The 17,369-nt window shown below is 43.2% G+C and overlaps 1 protein-coding gene across 1 annotated transcript in view; it reads left to right on the forward strand.

Moving 5' to 3' along the window:
* The window catches only part of RNF11 (ring finger protein 11), a 34,217-nt gene extending 20,556 nt beyond the window's left edge, over window positions 1-13,661 (forward strand). The window contains exons 2-3 of the mRNA XM_074151923.1: window positions 10,378-10,547; window positions 11,134-13,661. Coding sequence (XP_074008024.1) covers window positions 10,378-10,547; window positions 11,134-11,305 — 342 coding nt within the window. The 3' untranslated portion in view covers window positions 11,306-13,661. The remainder of the gene's footprint in view (window positions 1-10,377; window positions 10,548-11,133) is intronic.
* The last annotated feature ends 3,708 nt before the right edge of the window (window positions 13,662-17,369 follow it).

Here is a 17,369-nt window from a genome sequence, read left to right on the forward strand (position 1 = left end):
ATCCCCCGAAACGGCACCAGGAGGTAAGGGGGCTGTGTGTGCTGGGCTGGCTACGCTGAGTCGGGGGCTCAGTAGGCAGTTTGGGGCATAACCACTGCTTTTAGTGTGTTACGTTGCCCACCTGAAGTCACCTATATACCTGTATTCTCCACTGGGTACCTGCCTGTCCAGTGATCCCTATCGAGCCCTTCGTGTAAGGGATCGCTCGGAGTTGTCTGAGCGATGCCAAGCTTTGGGGGTTATGGGATGGTAGATTTGGGCCAAACACATGCCTCAGGAAGCAGAAGCATGTGTGAGCTTAAGTTTTTTTTTTTTTTTTTGTCTGCTCTACCCTGAGGTGAGTCAAAGCCACCGAGTGAGTGGTTTGGGGGTGTGTGTATGGGGGACAGTGTCTGGGACATGCCACGCGTGTCTGAGATCACGGGACGAGCGGGGCAGGTTGTGAGCGAGCCCGTGTGCTGCGCTGCATACGGGACCCGGCACAGCCAGAATCCAGGCTGCCTGCAGGCTTTACCTGTTACCCGGGGTGATCCATACTAGCATTTTTAGCTGTTATCCTTTTGATTTATACTATAAGCAAGTTGCACTGATTGATGTTTACCCTTTCCACAAAGTAAATACGTGTCTGAAGGAAGTGTGAACGATTCTCCTATTTCTGTGTGGACTGTGAGCCTTCCGGCAGCTTTTCCATCCTAGCTCCAGAGTGCTTCCCCCGACTGGGGCTTGAATGCAGCCTCCAAAAAACTTGTTAACTGGATCTGCTTGTTTGGGGTGTTCTTTTTTTATTTGTGCTTCCTGCTAGGCAGCAGTTCCACAGCAGTAAGTGAATGGGACACAGAAGGTTCACTCTGTACCTTTCAGCAGGGAGACAGTCCGAGAGATTTATTTGTTTTCAGCCTCTTCTGCTACAGGACCATTTTCTTCTTTCCAAAACTTTGGGTTTTCATTTGTTGTTAAATCTGCTTCTCATTTCTCCAGCAACCGTTTTGCTTGAACCATAAGTGCTGTGTTTAACATGGCCGTAGCGCTGTAATAACCGTCTGCACTTGCCAGGAGAAAGAAGGGGTTTCTGCAAAGATAACCACTTGGCGTAAGTAGGAGAGAACATGTAGCAATAATGCAGATGTTGTGGTTTGCTTATGGGGCAGGATGATCCGCATACCATGTGCTGTTCTTCTGCCACCAGCTGCAGAAACGACTGCTGGCCTCTTCTGCTAGATTTTCTCCTTACCTGGCTGCTTTGCTTTGCAGTTCTTGGGGTGTACCTGTCTCGGGAGGCTGCATTTTGTGCCCGGGTGTCCTTAATTTAATGTCCAGGGGGAGCTGTTCTTCCCTGGTTTTGCTCACTGCAGCAACCTGTCAGAAAAGCATGAATTTTTGTAAATTGTTTATGGATCTTTTCCTTCCCTATATAACAAAAAAAAACCAACCCAAGAAAGCAACAACAAACTATTAAAATAAACACGCTAGGAGCTGTAATGAGAGGACTTGGTTATCTCTCAGAAGCTGTGGCCCGATGCTGTAAGCGGAGCTGTCTGGAGAGATGGAGTCCATTCTCTGGTGAGCAATTTGATGGTCTGGGATGTGTCGGTATATGTGTTACCCACTTCCCTGAAGAAATTCACACCTTCATATTTGATGGGATTACTGGAGAAAGGAACAAGGACAGCTAAAACCAACACGACGCTGGTGAACAAGAGTTCATTTAGTGGAACCATACCCAAGGACGTGGCCCTTGAGTCAGAGAAACTGCTGCGCGGCCTGGAAATACAAAAACTGTCTGGTTGTGTCAGGAAATTGTGCTTCCAGGGATTAATTACTGCTTTTTAATTACAGCTTTTCCCCTACAACTCTTTCTTGCTAATCTTTTGTATTTAGGTTTGCATTGATGGTTAATCAACTTTTCAGAGCAGCAGGTGATTCCCATCTGCCAGGTGAGGCTGGGTTTGCACTGGCCAAGCTGAAAAGGGCACCGTCAGCTATTTATCTTGGCAGTAGGTAGCCTTTCTGGATTTGTGTGATAGCACAGAAAAGAAGTTTGAAAACGAATTCCCTTTCTCTAATAGCCCTTGTCCCTGTCTAGGGAGGCAGCAACAGGCAGGATGCATCTAGTTTGTCCCTCCTCTCTCTCTGCCCCAGCCCTGTTTTTGGTAGCAAAGCTGGGCTTCGGGGACAGGTGATGTTTTAAAAGTGGGTAGCCAGGACTCCCTTCTTTCATGGCTGCTTATCTTTTCCAACTCTTCAGATACATTTATTTCTTAGTAATGTCAATGGAATAACTGTGAAAAATTGAAAGGATAATTTTACTGTTTTAGTAATAGCCTAAATGAGGCTCTGCCACCACTGCAGAACAACCATGGCTTTCACCAAAAAACACCTTCCTCTGAAGTTAGATTATATATGGCTCAACCCAGGTGTTGCTTTTTAATTGGTGGTAGCAGCTGGAGCTGTGCAGATTCTGCAGGTTCCTCTCCTCTGTTGCAGACTGTTTCCTTAGTCTGTTGTTATATTAATTACTGACTGTATCTACAGTGCCCAGTTCCTACAACACCAGAATTCTTATTAATCTTCTCTTCCCTCTGGTGGGAAGCATGGATGAACCTGAACTAATCCCAGGTGCAGGGGAGCTCTTGCTGTGGTTCGGAGTGTGGCTCTCCTGCTGGTTATGGACCAGTAAGATGCTAGTGCATGTTTATTTAAATGATAATAAAACTTTAAAGGGAAAACGGAGATGTAGAATTTTTTATGTTATAGGGTGGGGTTTTTTTGTTGCTTAGAGCTGTCAAACTTGTCAAGGAATGTATCAAAGGAAAGAAAAAGTGAAGTGGTTTTAAAATGATCGTGCACAGTGAAAGTAAGCTCTCTGCAGCAAGCAGTGGTAGCAGAACAATCCCTTAATAAATCTTAAAAATTAAGTACACGTTTATTGGCCTTAAAGTTCCAGGTGAATCAAATATACTTTGAAAATCTAAATGGTGTGATTAGTCTCCTTAGGGAGGAATGTGGGAATCCTGAGAAGTGCAAGGGCTCTGAACTGTATTTTGAAGGTGAGCATGTGTTTAGCAGAGCGGCGCGATGAATCTGTTCTGAAAAGCATTATTATTTGTTGGGAAAGGGGTACTTGGGTCTTCACTTCTCACACAAACAAAGGGATGGCATGCTTGAAAATTTGGTAAAGGATCAGTTACAGTTTTGCTTAATATGGTGTTAATTTAACATTTAATCTTGTTTCTGACTATATTACTGTTCAGTGAATGGGGTTTGCTGGACAAACCTGTGCTTTAAATTCCAGCTTGTGCCAGAATGGCTCCTCCTGAGCACGTGTCTGATCTGGTTGTCTGTCCCAGGTGTCTCCTCTGAGTGGGAGAGGTGAGAGGAGGGGATTTTTTCTTTCAAAAAGAACATTTTAGCCCAAGTGTTCAGCTATTGCAGTTATTTATACTGACTGGCTACCCGGAAGGAGGAATATAACAAATTGGGTAACAGTATATACCATTACGTGGTATTTTATAGCAACTGGTATTCAGCTTTATAAATGAGCTGTTCTCTTCTGTATGGCAGAAGAAGGTTTTTATAGTTGGCAGGCTGCTTGTAATATTCTAAGGATTATTAAAGTAAGCTGTAGTTGTCGTATAATGCACATTATAATGGCGAGTGGTTTTACAGTAATATGTCTTGGGGGAGGATATTATTTCACCTACGGATGGAGTTGGAGTCTTTTCACCCAGATCAGAATGGCATTCACAGAAAAGGCCCCTGGACCGTCATCCCAGCGAGTTCCTTATGAGTAATAAAGTAGCAAGAAGAGAATATTCTATAAAATCCAGCGGGGACTTTGCAAAAAACCCCAAAAGCACAATTTTTCTTTTTTTCTTTTTTTTTTTTTTTTCCCTCACCTCCTGACTTTACATCTAAAAACTGAAGTTGTTCTTGTCTAGGTTAGTTATTTAGGTTTTCTGCTAAGCATCTCACCTTAGAGGTGAGAAAGGTGGGAAGCAGCGGGGCTGAAAGATGTGTGTGGTGAGGACGAGGGGTGTTGCGAGGCCTCCGGAGCTGGAGAAAAGCTGGGGACGCTTTGCTGAGGGGTCCTTGAGGGCTGGCCCAGCAGCAAAGCGTATGTGGCCCAGATGCAGCTGTGTGTGAACCTCTGCAGCTGCTGCCAGACAACACGTTTCAAGACAGACATTTGCATATTGAAGGGATTTAAAAAAAAAAAAAAAAAAAAAGCTGTGGGAACGGCTGGGGAAATTCAAATTGAACTGTTACATTTCCATTAATTAATTAGGCAGCAACCGCAAGGAGCGTAAGCGCTAGACCTGCTGGTATTTAAAAAATGTAAAAAAGACTTTGGATAAACATAGCGAGGAAGATGTTTGTCTCCTTTGTCGGACTGATTTAACAGATATGCTGTTGATCTGGTGTTAAAATGCAAATAAATATCCCAGGGTGAGCCCTGGATTAGATGAGGAAGAAAATTCTGAGATGGAAAGCGAACAAAGCGGTCAATAGGGGAAAGCAGGTGGCTGTAGACAGGATCTCGGGGACAGCAATGAAGCTTTAACCTCTGGAACTATTAGATGTTATTAATTATTCATCTCACCTTTGACCTTCCTGAAAGGATAATTTGTGCGTGTTGGTGTAATTATTAAAAACAACAAACAAACAAAAGCCCTGATAACATACTGCTGCTATGTGGCATAGAGGGATCTTAAAATAATCTTTATCCAGGGATTAAGAGTTTCTGATCTACCACTGACCTGTTTTCAGAGCATTACAAATTCATTGCACTTGCAAAAACAAGATGAAAATGCTGTAAAACAAGCAAAGCAGATTTACAGCAGCATAAGTAACCAAGGTAAGTTGCATTGATGAGAAAACTTCAAATTAAAATCGTGCTTGATGAAACCTCCTTTTTCTAGGCGAGAATCCAGAGCCTGCTTGGGAATCCATATCCAGAAACACAGCATCTGGGCCTTTTAAGCCATGTGTGAAAATGTTTATTTTCATTAGAGGTGAAAAATGCAGACCTCCAGATGCCCTCTATGAATTTTTCTTCCCCCCAGAGAGGAGGAGCCAGGGTGAGATGGAGACACAAACCCGGCTGTAGTCCTCGAGTCTACATTAGTGCTGGTATTTAAGGGCTGAATAAACATTGGGAAGGAGGGATTTCTGTGCACAGAAACCAGGGAAACTTGTGCTGACACCCCCTAGTTTGAGACCAAGAAAAAAAGTTGTGATCTCCAGGACTGTGGCCATCTGAGATGTTTCATCATTACTAAATTCATATGGGGAAAAAAATAATTGATTAAAACAAACTAAGTGCCAGAAAGTGATTTTTATTTCATTGCCTGACGCTAATATGTGGGTTTGATTATTTGTTTTGGCCTTTCTTAGGTTTTTTGCATGGAGGAATAGAGTTAACATGGAATTTCATCTTAGTTTGAAATGCCTCACATCTTTATCAAATGATAAATAACGTGGACTTTGGCTAGAAGTTCAGTATTTTGTAATCTTGTCTGCAAAAACATTTTCCATGGTAGATAAGGGAGCAGTGAGACACCAGAGCAATAAATTCATGCTTGTTTTTGGAGTAAAATAATAATTACTCGGGTAACACAATCTTTTATATAAATACGCATGCGAGGGGGCCTCTAGCTCCAAACCTAAGTTCACTAAGTCTTGAATTCTTGTGTTGTTGCCCTTGAGTATCCTTGTTGGAGTGAGGGGGACCTTGCCTTAAGGTGGGCTGATAAAAGCAGCCGATATAAAGTGTGTGAGATTTGCAAAGGGGCGATTAAACCCGCACAGACAGGGCTGCGCTCGGTCCCTACAGGCGGCTTGATGTTACTGTCGGATGAGCTTAGCTTCCAAAAACGCTTCGGAGATTTGCTGGTGGAGAAAGCAGAGGATGGAGCTGCTGATGTGGGGATGTGGCAGCTGCGTGTGGGGCTACAGGGGGCTGCAGGAGCCCAGCTCCACTGGTGAGTGGTGGCCAGGGTCTCGTTGAGGGAGCACTTCACTCAGTCTACTCCATCTCTTCTGTGGACCCCTCCGGGTCAATGTGGTCATGGGGTCAATGTCACTTCAGTGAACTGAGATGGACAAATCTGGGCTCTTGTATTCTCATTAATAAATAGTTTAAAGTATTTTTAGATTCGTACAGGTATAAGCACGCGTTTTATCTGTTGGTGGGGAGAGGACAGGTTTGAGAAGGTCATTGTACCCTAAAATCTGACTTTCTGCAACGTGTGCGGCTGCACTCTTCCATTTTGCCGGTGTTTGTATCCAGGGGACTACCTGCTTCGTTTGGGCAGGCTTTTAATAGTCACCGGGAGGCGAGGTTAAAGTGCCACCAGCCAGTGTGGTAAGGAAGTGCTCCGGATCGTGGGTATTGCACGGTCGCCCGGTTTATTTACGGTAGTACAATTTATGCTGTTTTTCACAACAGCTTGGCAGCTACACCAACCCCAGGTTTTATATTCACAAGCATGAAGGTGTCATGGTGAAAGACAGCACCATTTTCACCCAGATTTACTCATCTGACAAGAGATTCTTGTCTAGTATGTGAAATTGTAGAAGCCCACAGCTGGCAACTATAAATTCCTGCCTTAATTGGTTATGTCAGACATGCAGTGCAGGGCGGTGGCTCCGTGGGGAAGGAACCTGAGACAGGATGCCAAAAGGAGGAGTGTTTCCATACAGTGCTGGCTGTCGGGAAAGCATTTGTGTGTTTGGTACGGGAAGGGGTCCACGAGGCCCGGGTCCTTCAGGTCTCCACGGGGAATCACAGAATGATATGGGGTTCGAAGGGACCTCTGGAGATCATATGGTCCAACCCCCCTGCCAAAGCAGGTCCTCCTAGAGCAGGTTACACAGGAACGTGTCCAGGTGGGATTTGAACGTCTCCAGAGATGGAGACTCCACCACCTCCCTGGGCAGCCTCTTCCAGTGCTCTGCCACCCTCAAAGTGAAGAAGTTCCTCCTCATGTTTAGATGGAACTTCTTATGTTCAAGTTTGTGCCCATTTCTTCTTGTCCTGTCACTGGGCACCACTGAAAAAGGACTGGCCCTTTCCTCTTGACACCCACCCAAGTATTTATAGGCGTTGATCAGATCCCCCCCTCGGTCTTCTCATCTCCAGACTAAAAAGACTCAAGTCCCTCAGCCTTTCCTCTTAAGAGAGATGCTCCAGGCCCCTAATCATCTTTGTGGTCCTAGAAGATGACACCCACGGGAGAGGGGCACTGCAATAGTGCAGAAATGGGTTCCTCGGGTAAATAGTCCCTGGGTGGTTGCTTGCAGCAAGTGCCTGTAAAAGACCAGAACAAGAGAATGAGGTTTTTGTTCTTGTTTGGCCTAAAAGTTGTGTTAATTTACTGTCCAAAAATTTACTGTCCAAAACTTAACCAAAGCAGTCATCGGTTGGATAGCGTGACCAATTTCTCGTTTCAGAGTTGTCCTAATGTGATAGTTTTAAGTCACAACAGATTCTGACTTAACTGTAGTTTCCTTTTGCTGTATAATTTCTGCTGAGATGATTAGTTGGTTGTTCTTCTGCTATAGGCATTCGCTATCAGTTGTCACTGCTAATTTCAGTTAGCAGTGAGTTTCTTGGATTGTTTTTCCTCCCATTTCCTCCTCCTCCTCTCCTTCTATTTCTGCATTATCAGTTGCAGTCGTGGTTTTGCCGAGGGGAGCTGTAGTAAATACTCCTCCTTCTGCCCTTATTGGCACCAACCTGGGCCGTGCGTGTGGTCAGTTATCCAGCTCCTCTTCTTTTCTAATTTCACTGAATTTTTAGAGTTGGAAGGGACCATAAAGAATCATCTAGTCCAACTCCCCTGCCGAAGCAGGATTGCCCAGAGCATGTCAGAGCACGTTACTCAGGACTGCATCCAGGTGGGTCTTGAAAATCTCCAAAGAAGGGGACTCCACACCCTCCCTGGGCAGCCTGTTCCAGGGCTCTGTCACCCTCACCGTGAAGAAGTTTTTTCTCATATTTGAGTGGAACTTCCTAAGCCCTTCTAAGATGGGAAGGAGGGCGCATCTCTCTCCAAATGCGAAGCGTTCTGTACATCTTTGTGACAAACAGGGTAACAGTAATGTCTTCTGCTATTGATTTAATAATCTGTCCAAAGAAGTGTAGCAAAGCTGGGGGGGGGGGGGGGGGGCAAAAAAAAAAAGTTACTGATAGTTTGTGGTGTTAAGTTCTTGAAACATAAAACCAGGGCTGGCCTCTGCCTCGAGCTGATGAGTTCAGTGCAGAAGGTCTGCAGCATTAGAGAGGGGAGAAGTGCTTTATTTTGCTGGCACCAAAGGTTGCAGAGCCACTTCATGAATACTGCTCTATCTGACAGGTCAGCCCTAGCTACAGCTGGTGCTTTTCCCTATCCAAACAACGATTAGAGAATGCTTTAGATAATCTAAACCATTAAAAGGCAGCCGATCTAGAAGAAATCCGTGATTCTGTGAAATACAGTTTAGAGTAGTCAGGAAATTAATCAAACTTACAGAACCACTGGTGTGTTGTCTTTTGAACCTTCTGGTAATTCCTCTGAGCTCTGCTAGGAAATCAGAGGGGGAAATCCTAGTGTAGCTAAACTAAGAGAAGACTCTGAATTTTACCCACCAGCTGAATTGCAAGTGCTAGGCATTGTCTTTAAAGAAGAATTGCCAGGCAGGCTTGTATTTTTGATTAGCATTTGTAGTAAGGAAGGACTTCTGCTGCTGGGCACCCCAGCACCGGCTGGCGAGAGGCTGCATGCTCCTTAGACTGCTTTCCCCCAGCCTCCCGTGGGTCCTGTCTGCCCTTCTCTTGCCATGCTTTCTAGCAGCGAAGGAAGAATCGCTTTATCAGGTTTTACAAGCGCAGTATTACATGCGTTAAACCCCATATCTGGACTTTGCCGGGTGTTGGTGTCAGTTGAAGACTGAGCGCTGCCCTGGACCGTTGCTGGAGCAGGCCAGAAGGCACAGAGGGAACGGGAGAGGAGGACGCAGCCGTGTTCTGCTGCTGGAGATGCCCACAGGGGTCCAAGGACATGCATGCTGCAGAAGGTGGTCACTCTGTCACAGGCAGTGAAAGCTCAGGTCTTCCCCACATCAGTGATGAGCAGGTGGGAGTTTGCCAGCAGGACCGATGTCGGAGGTGATGTGATGTCGGAGGTGATGTGATGTCGGAGGTGATGTGATGTCGGAGGTGATGTGATGTCGGAGGTGATGTGATGTCGGAGGTGATGTGAGCTGCATCAGCGCTTCCTGCGGTGCAGCGGCGTGCCCTCCTGCAGCCTGCTTGTGTTTTTGCAGCTATGGCCTCTGAAACATCAACTCTCGCACTTTTCAAACAGAGGAATTGATGCTCTTGTCTCTGTGATGCACTAGGTTTATTTTCAGAATGCAGCTATAAGTTGAATTTTATTTTTTTCTGTTTAAGAAGTACCAGTAAAATAGACCTATTGCAAGGAATCGTCTCCCTATAAGCAGTAGACTTACAGCTACTGGCCAATACTGTCCTAATAGCATCTCCTGTTCAAAATTGGTATTTATGTCCAAAAACGTGTTTTAAAAGCAAGTAAAATAAGTACTGTGTTAATATAAGTGTTAATGAAAAACATCTGATCTAAAGTTTGTTAATATTCAAAAGAAGCTTCAGAGAACGTGGCAGAAGGACTGTATAATACCTACATGTTGCTTATATTTTGTTTGGGAAATATGTACTTTAAACATAGAGCAGTTGAAGTCTAGCTTGGGAGAACCTGTAAAATCATACTAATCTATGAGAACAAATGTAAAACTTGAGCTATTCTTTTTATTGTCCAGGTGACATTGTTTAAACACACAAGAGTTAAATCTACAGTTCCGGATTGGAGCTTGTGTGGCCCAGAAGAGTTCACTTAAATTTTAGTTATTATAGAACCAATGAAACCCTTAAGATTAGGCACTGTCATCGTCTTTGCAAATAATTCTTCCTAAATGTAAAAAAATAATCTACTTACTGTTAGAAACACTGGGGGCTCTTCCTCAGCCAGTACGTTGTTCAGTTTGGTATCTAAGCAGTTCCCCAGGTGCCTGTCAGGTTGACTTGCCTGCCGTCACGTGGAGTTTGTTGTACGTGTATCTCGTGTGTGAATGATTCCTGGAGATAAAAAAGCTTTTGCAGAGAACAACCACGAGCAGCTCCTTGCTCAAGATACTGGCCTCAATTCTTTATCCCATTCTCAATATAATTATAACCCCAAAATTGCAAAGTAGGAATGGGAGATCATACAAACATTTGCAGGACTAAGAGAGGAAAAGTTAAATACGCTGTCTGTACCGTGCTACGAAATGCTAGGAAAGCCTCTGTGGGGTTTTTTAACTGAATTATTTTAATTTTAGGAGCAGGTCCCTGTTCCTGTGTATCACCCGACTCCCAGCCAGACTCGGCTGGCAACGCAGCTGACGGAAGAGGAACAAATCAGAATAGCGCAGAGGATAGGCCTTATTCAGCATCTACCTAAAGGAGTCTATGATCCTGGAAGAGACGGCTCCGAGAAGAAGATCAGAGAGTAAGTTACAGAAACCCGACTGAAGTAACGTGGCTCTTGCACTGGTTTATAATATTGCCCTGGGAAACCTGATCTTGTCCTCCCAATTTTTGCCTTATTTTCAGGGACTGTAATTTAATGTAGCCTCCTGAAAAAAATGACCATGCAGAAGGCTCTCTCCTTCTTGTTTTCCTGTTACAGGTGAAACTTAGTTTTCGGACCCATGTAATTCATGCCCTTACAGGCTTTTTTTCCTCTATCCTCTCTTCATGGGGAAATAATTTCATGTTACCTCCTCACCTTTATGGCTTCCTTTTACCATTTCTAATGTTATGCACTCCGTACCCCCGCCATGCCTACAGGCGGCTTCCTGCCCTCGCCAACAGTGTAACCACAGGCACAGCGACCACAGAGGAAACACCCCAAAAAAATCTAGGGCTTGGTGGAGCCAGCGCTGACAGAGCTAAGGACTACTCACAGAATCTACAAGTACTAAAAATTTGTATTGACTCAGACGCACCCAGGAGTAGATATTACACTACTTTTCATTTCCAGTGTGGTAACAGCAGCTGAAATATTGTTATCTTTTTCTTTTTTATCCCCACAGATGTGTCATTTGTATGATGGACTTTGTTTATGGGGACCCTATCCGATTTCTGCCGTGCATGCACATTTACCACCTGGACTGTATAGATGACTGGTTGATGAGATCCTTTACCTGTCCATCCTGCATGGAGCCAGTGGATGCAGCACTGCTTTCCTCATACGAGACTAACTGAGCCAGGGTTTCTCCACTCGCCCTTCGAGGAGACCATCCACTTCAATGGGTTTGATCCTTTTGTCATTCAGCCCAAAGAGCCAGGAATTAGGAATTAAGATCGTGCACAAAGTATACATTTCCTAATAAATAAATAAAAAAATTATTCCTGAATGGCTGCAAATATTGGAAAAACCATAGTATTTTAGAGACTATAGAAAAAGTAGGTTGTTATTTTTAATGTAAAGCCTTGACCCACCATTGTCTTTTAATGTTTGTTCTTACACCCATATATAGGAATTGTGTAAAGTGTTACAGCAACTGTAAATGTTTAAACTGCGTGTATCCGATTTTATTAGCAGCAAGATAAGAGTATTTTTTTTCCTAAATAAAGTAACCAGTTTTGTTCTGATTCTTTTCACAAGTCCTGGCATTTGGGTCAAGGCTTTATTGAAATCTACATTTTATAACACTGGCACAAAGAAATAGTTTTAAGCTTGTTTGCACAGTTCTTTTTCTTTTTTTTTTTTCTTTTTTTTTTTTTTTTCCATTGGAGATGGAATTCATTGCCTTAGGTCTTTTTAATAGTGTATTGTTATTGTTGGGCTGGCTCTATGCTTGAAAACCAGTTTATTTATAACCTGTTAAAAGTGCTATATTTTGTTTGCAGTTAGGAATATGCAGACTTCAAAGTGATCTCCTAGCTTGTAAGCAAACTGAGATGCATTATCCCTTTTCTACAAGTGATGTGGAATATGAAGATATGAAACAAGTCCTACAGTAAAATTATGCTTTCATGTTTTTTTTTGTTTTTTTTTTTTTAAACTTGCTTCGGTTTTGATGAAACAACAGTCCTTAAACTCTGTCACCTTTAGCTTGACCAGGTTAAACGTGGGCCAGATGGACAATAAATAGTTAAGCTACCATGACTGGAAAAAAAAAAAAAAAATTATTTGGAACTAATGTAGTGTTAGCATTGATCGCTTAATTCTACTTTTTTTTCTCCCTAAAAATGGTTGTCTCTGATCATAGTAAATGGATACTGCATCTCTCGTTCTTGTAGTTCTTAGGTTATCAGAAGTTAAGAATAAACATACTGTATCTCAGTCTCCTGTATTAAATTTATCTGTTAAGCCCTGCTGGCTGACACGTCAGTCCACCGAGCAGATAGGAAATCAGATATGAGAAAAATGTATTTTGTTCTGCACAGAAATGCAAAATTTATCTAGACACAGACTGTCATAGTAGCAGTTGAGGGGGGAAAACAGAACTGCTACAGCCGGAATGACACAATTAGCTAATTCCTGTAGCAAACAGTATGTGCTTGTTAAGAGATGGTCTAGCAAGGATTGTAGCTGTAAAGACCTTTTATCCACTTCGCATGGTTTTGTTTGGGTTTTTTTTTTTTCCTTCCCCTCCTTACTGTACCCTACTGTGACTTTTATACATTCAACGCAACGCTGATACACTGAGAAGTCCTGGTGTTGCAAAACGAGATGCAATCTCAAGTTAACCACAACAAATCGGGGACTGTTCTGGGTTGTTTTTCATATATAGTTTGAGTACTTGATACAACAAGTTGTGTTTAAAGACCCAAGTACTTTGGAGACTTAGGGTATTTACAATATAGAAGAATTGTGCATATTATGGATAATTTTTGAAGGGTTGGTCAGCAAAATGTAGAATAAATATGTTGATTTATTTATTATTCCTGCAGCCAGCAGCAACCTGCCCTCTTACAGAACTCCAAGTAGCAGTCAGAAGGAATTGAAATCAACAGTTTTAGAGATTCCCTCAAATTGCTACACATTTATCTGGATGCAATTTTTTGCTGAATTCATACGTAACCTAATTACATGGATCAAAATCTGGGAAGAGAGACCAGAGAGTCTTGAAATTGTGCAATATCATTGTTCCTTTTCATCATTCCATGTGTGTTCCTTTGTGTCCTTCTTTTTTGTCTGTTTTGGGGGTTTGGTTTCTCTCTCTTTTCACAAAACCAACCAACAATGTCCACGTTAAGTATTCATTTCTTTATCTTGTTAAAACTGGCAAATGAACAATTTGAAAAAACAGCCTTGTCATGTTGGTATTAGTCTTTATTTATTACAGGACTTGGTTAAGAAATATTTGAAAGAGATATGAAGTGAGCAGTTACTGAGCTGAATGCTTTTCTAGGCACTTTGTAATGCTGATACACTTACCGGGCTGAGGGAAAAAATTACTTTTTAAAATACCTGTTAAATAGCAAAAAGGTGTGAAGGGCTAAAACTAGAGTTGATTAAACAAAAAAAACCCCAAACATTCCGAAAAGTTCAAAGTTCAGCTTAAAAGACAAATGTGTAAATATAACAAATAAATCAAACAATTTTTCAAGTTTTTAGGTGCAGTGCTGTTCTGGATGATTTCGAATTCAAAAAAGTAATTGAGCTGAATTTAATGCAAAATCATTTGTAACCTGAATACAGTTGTGAAACTAGATCTGTGTCTTGATTCTACCATCTGTAAGATGAAGATAATACTTGCCTCCTGTCACAGAGGTGTCTAATAAATGACTTGCGCTTCAGCCACATCAGACAGTCCATTTGCAGCAGCTCAGTGAGCGGAAGGGGCTGGCTCTTACTCACCTGGACCTGTTCATCCATAGCCCTTCTTCTGCCAGGGCTGTATGTTTCAGGGGACGCAGGCCAAGGGCAGAAGTTCTGCTAAGCTACTTGAAGAAAAAAAGTACTCTTCACAGCTACTGTGTAAAAGTAGCCAAGTTTGTAGGTGAAGCAACAGTCATCAAAAAACGTTGCTTTAAAGCATTTTGTAGGGCCTGTGCGGTATGATGAAAAGGGTCGCTGCAACAACCCTGTTTGTGCTGTAGAACCGCAACTGGCAAAACAAGCCCGGCCCAGACCCAGGAATAGCCGAGTGGATCATCGGGCTCGAGCCGCTGCAATTTCAGGCAACGATGCAAGAGACGTCGAGTTTGAAAGTCCCCACCACAGCCCCATTGAAAGAGGAAGAGCTGTCACGGACACAGAGCAGGTGGGGACAGAGGGCATCGCCAACCCCCATGATGTTTGCACAGCAGCGAGAGTGTTAAGTTAGTTTTGCAGATTATAGTAGGAACTGAATGGTCATACAACAGAAGAAAACAAATTCCCACAAATGTGAGGCAGAAGAGATGCAATGGCAAGTAACGCATACTCAATTTTATAAAGCCCTTTATGCTTAAAAACTCTTGCGTGCTACCAGAATTACTGTTTTAATCATTTTACATCTAAGGATGATAATCCTTATCACTTGTTGCCAGTTCATTATGTAAATCTGGGAGAGAATCATAAAATTTGTACATAAAAAAAAAAAAAAAGCTCAGAGACTTTCTTTGTGAGGAGCGAGTGTCGTAGAAGGGTTTTAACCACAAGGTTTTAGAAGTTCCTGCTGTCTTGCAGCATCCCAGGGCTGAAAGCAGTTACGTGCCTGGAAGGCTGACAGCCCTGTCTTTGCCGTGGTAGGAGTGTACATTTTGAGGCTCAGGGATTATGAAATACCTGAACTTAGTGAAGTTGCCACAGTTTCAAGCCTTTGACATTTCCTGTCCTTGTGCAATCGTGGTAAAGATGAAAATTCTTCTGAGGCAGACCATCGGTTACACAAATAACAAGATGGCTGAAAGCAAACACACGAGGCCTCTCCTCAGTTAAATCCTGGATTAAAATGGACTTGGAAGCAAAGTGGATGCTGGTTGATTACAGACAGCGTTTATTACAGACACCACGTTGTTATTAAAAACATACATACTAGCTGATAACCTATAAAAAACATGACTAAAATCTCTTCAGAAGAGCCCTTCTTGACTTAATACCCAGAACAAAAATTAGGTTTCAAGGATTAGCTTTTCCTTTTTTATAGCATTTAACTTTGAAGAATATAATTTATGCTAACCATCCTTTGCAGATTATCTTGCATTTAAACCTGTTCTGGGATAAGAGTTAGGGGCTTTGGAATTCTTGGTATGAAATTCAAAGTTAATGCCTTTTGATAAAAAAGATCAGTCGAAACACACTCTGCAAAAGCATCTTTTTTTTTTAATTTAAGCAGCAGAAATAACTGTATTTGCATGCTGGCGACTGATTTATTACACTATCCACTCTGCACTGACACTTCCCTAAGTAAAAGCTGCAGAGGGGAATCTATAATGATAAAAACGTTAGTGAAAATGCCTGTACACGTTTCTAACAGCCAAAGGTTTGCACTTCCTCAGCAAGAGGGGCCCAACCACACGACAAACAAACAAAAAACCTCCCAAACCTTCACTGTTGGAAGACAAGCAGCGATGACTTCATAAATCCATTCTTTGCAGCACCAACCCCGTGAAACTATTTGTCTTTAGTTTAAAGAAAGAAGGCATTTCAACAACAACTCTGTACACAATGGTAGATGGTCACTCCACGCACCCTCCTCCCACACCACCATCGCTCCCGGCCACACCGGGCCCTGCTCTCCCTCGCCACAGGCACTTTTGCCGGGTTTCTCACTGCAGAAAGACAAACGTCCACCTTTTTAGCATCTTTTTCCTACCCTTCTGGCACATCGGTGGCTGCTGCCTCTCTAATGAAGAATTCCCGCTGGGTAAGCAGACCGAGGGAGAGAGACGAGGCAGAAATTCAAGGGGAATCATTCCCAAAGTGTCTTCTGAGCAGGAGGAGCCAGTCCTGGGCACTGGCCCACTGGGGCAGGGCTCAGCTCTTCCAGAACAAAAACTGGCTGATGCCCGTAAGCTCTCCAGCCTAAAACTGCTTTTTCGGTGAGGTTACCTCCTGCTAAATTGCCCATTTGTTTGGGGATTTCTCCTCGTAGGCGGCCATATATTGCACACTCTGTTTCATTTACGATCCCACAGCAACCCATTAGTAAGGGCCTTTAACCTCCCGGCATTTTCCTCAGCCATCATCTGAAAAGGTGTCAAAGCTTTTGCCTCATAGATCTCTCTTTTTTTTTTTTTTTTTTTTAATACTTCAAACAGTTCTGGTAACTTCTCAAAAAGCTTTGGCTACAGAGCCTGCTACTGGTGTGTGTCAGTATACATACATATACTTTTTGTGTATATATATATATATATATACACTTTTTTATATATATGTGTGTGTGTGTCACAGATCATACACTTTGAACAGACATAGCAAAGGCAGGACACGTGAGTCTCCTGCAGTTCTTTAGGAATACCAAGAATTATTTGCATCAGCGATGAGCCCAGCATCATGGAACGGAAACCTGACCCGGGACCCAGGTATCCACGAGCCGCAAGAACGAAGGCCGAAGCCAACACCAAATCCACAACTGGCCCCGCGTTGTTGCTTCTAAAAAAAACCCACTTTGCAGCTGCCCGACAGCGGCTGTTTAACCTTGGTAGCGATGACAGTACCGGGTGCTGTACATAAATGAAGATGACATTGAACGCGATCCATCTATTGTATCTTCTGGAGTTAAACAACAACGTTGCTTCACCTCCCTAGAATGATTTACTGAGCTCTGCTGACCTTTGGAGATCAAGTTGCTGTTTTGCATCTTCAGAGGGCATCAGCAGAGCCAACCTTCAGGCATCTCGCACCACCACCGGTACCGAACCGTCAGGAAAAGCACCACCACATTCACCGACAAAACACCAGCTCATCCCTGAACGGCAGCGATGGCACTGGCAACACCGAGCACGGCCCCTGGGGCTCCAGCGCTGCAGACAAACATCCTGTGCGGCTCTGGAAGCTGTTCCTGACCTCCACACCTCCTGTGCTGCAGGATAAAAGGAACAGTGAGAGATGAAAACTGCCCAAAATATTGCAGCTTCTACTTACCTTCTCTTCCTCACCGCGTTGCTTTTCAGCCACGGACCTGAAACTGTTGTTGCAGTGCTCGGCTAAAAGGAGATAAATGTATTTTTTTTCTTTTTTGAATTGAAGCAGCTCATAAAGAGCACGTGCGGGGAGGGGGGTGACTGCTCTGGTTTGTGTTCTTTCTGTAAAATAGTCAAGGAGAGAAAAAGCAAGTAGAACTGAGCACAATACATAATTCTAAATAAACTTTTTTGCCTATGTTTAGCC

The sequence above is a fragment of the Numenius arquata genome, chromosome 8 (genome assembly GCF_964106895.1).
Source record: "Numenius arquata chromosome 8, bNumArq3.hap1.1, whole genome shotgun sequence".
Classification (NCBI taxonomy): domain Eukaryota; kingdom Metazoa; phylum Chordata; class Aves; order Charadriiformes; family Scolopacidae; genus Numenius; species Numenius arquata.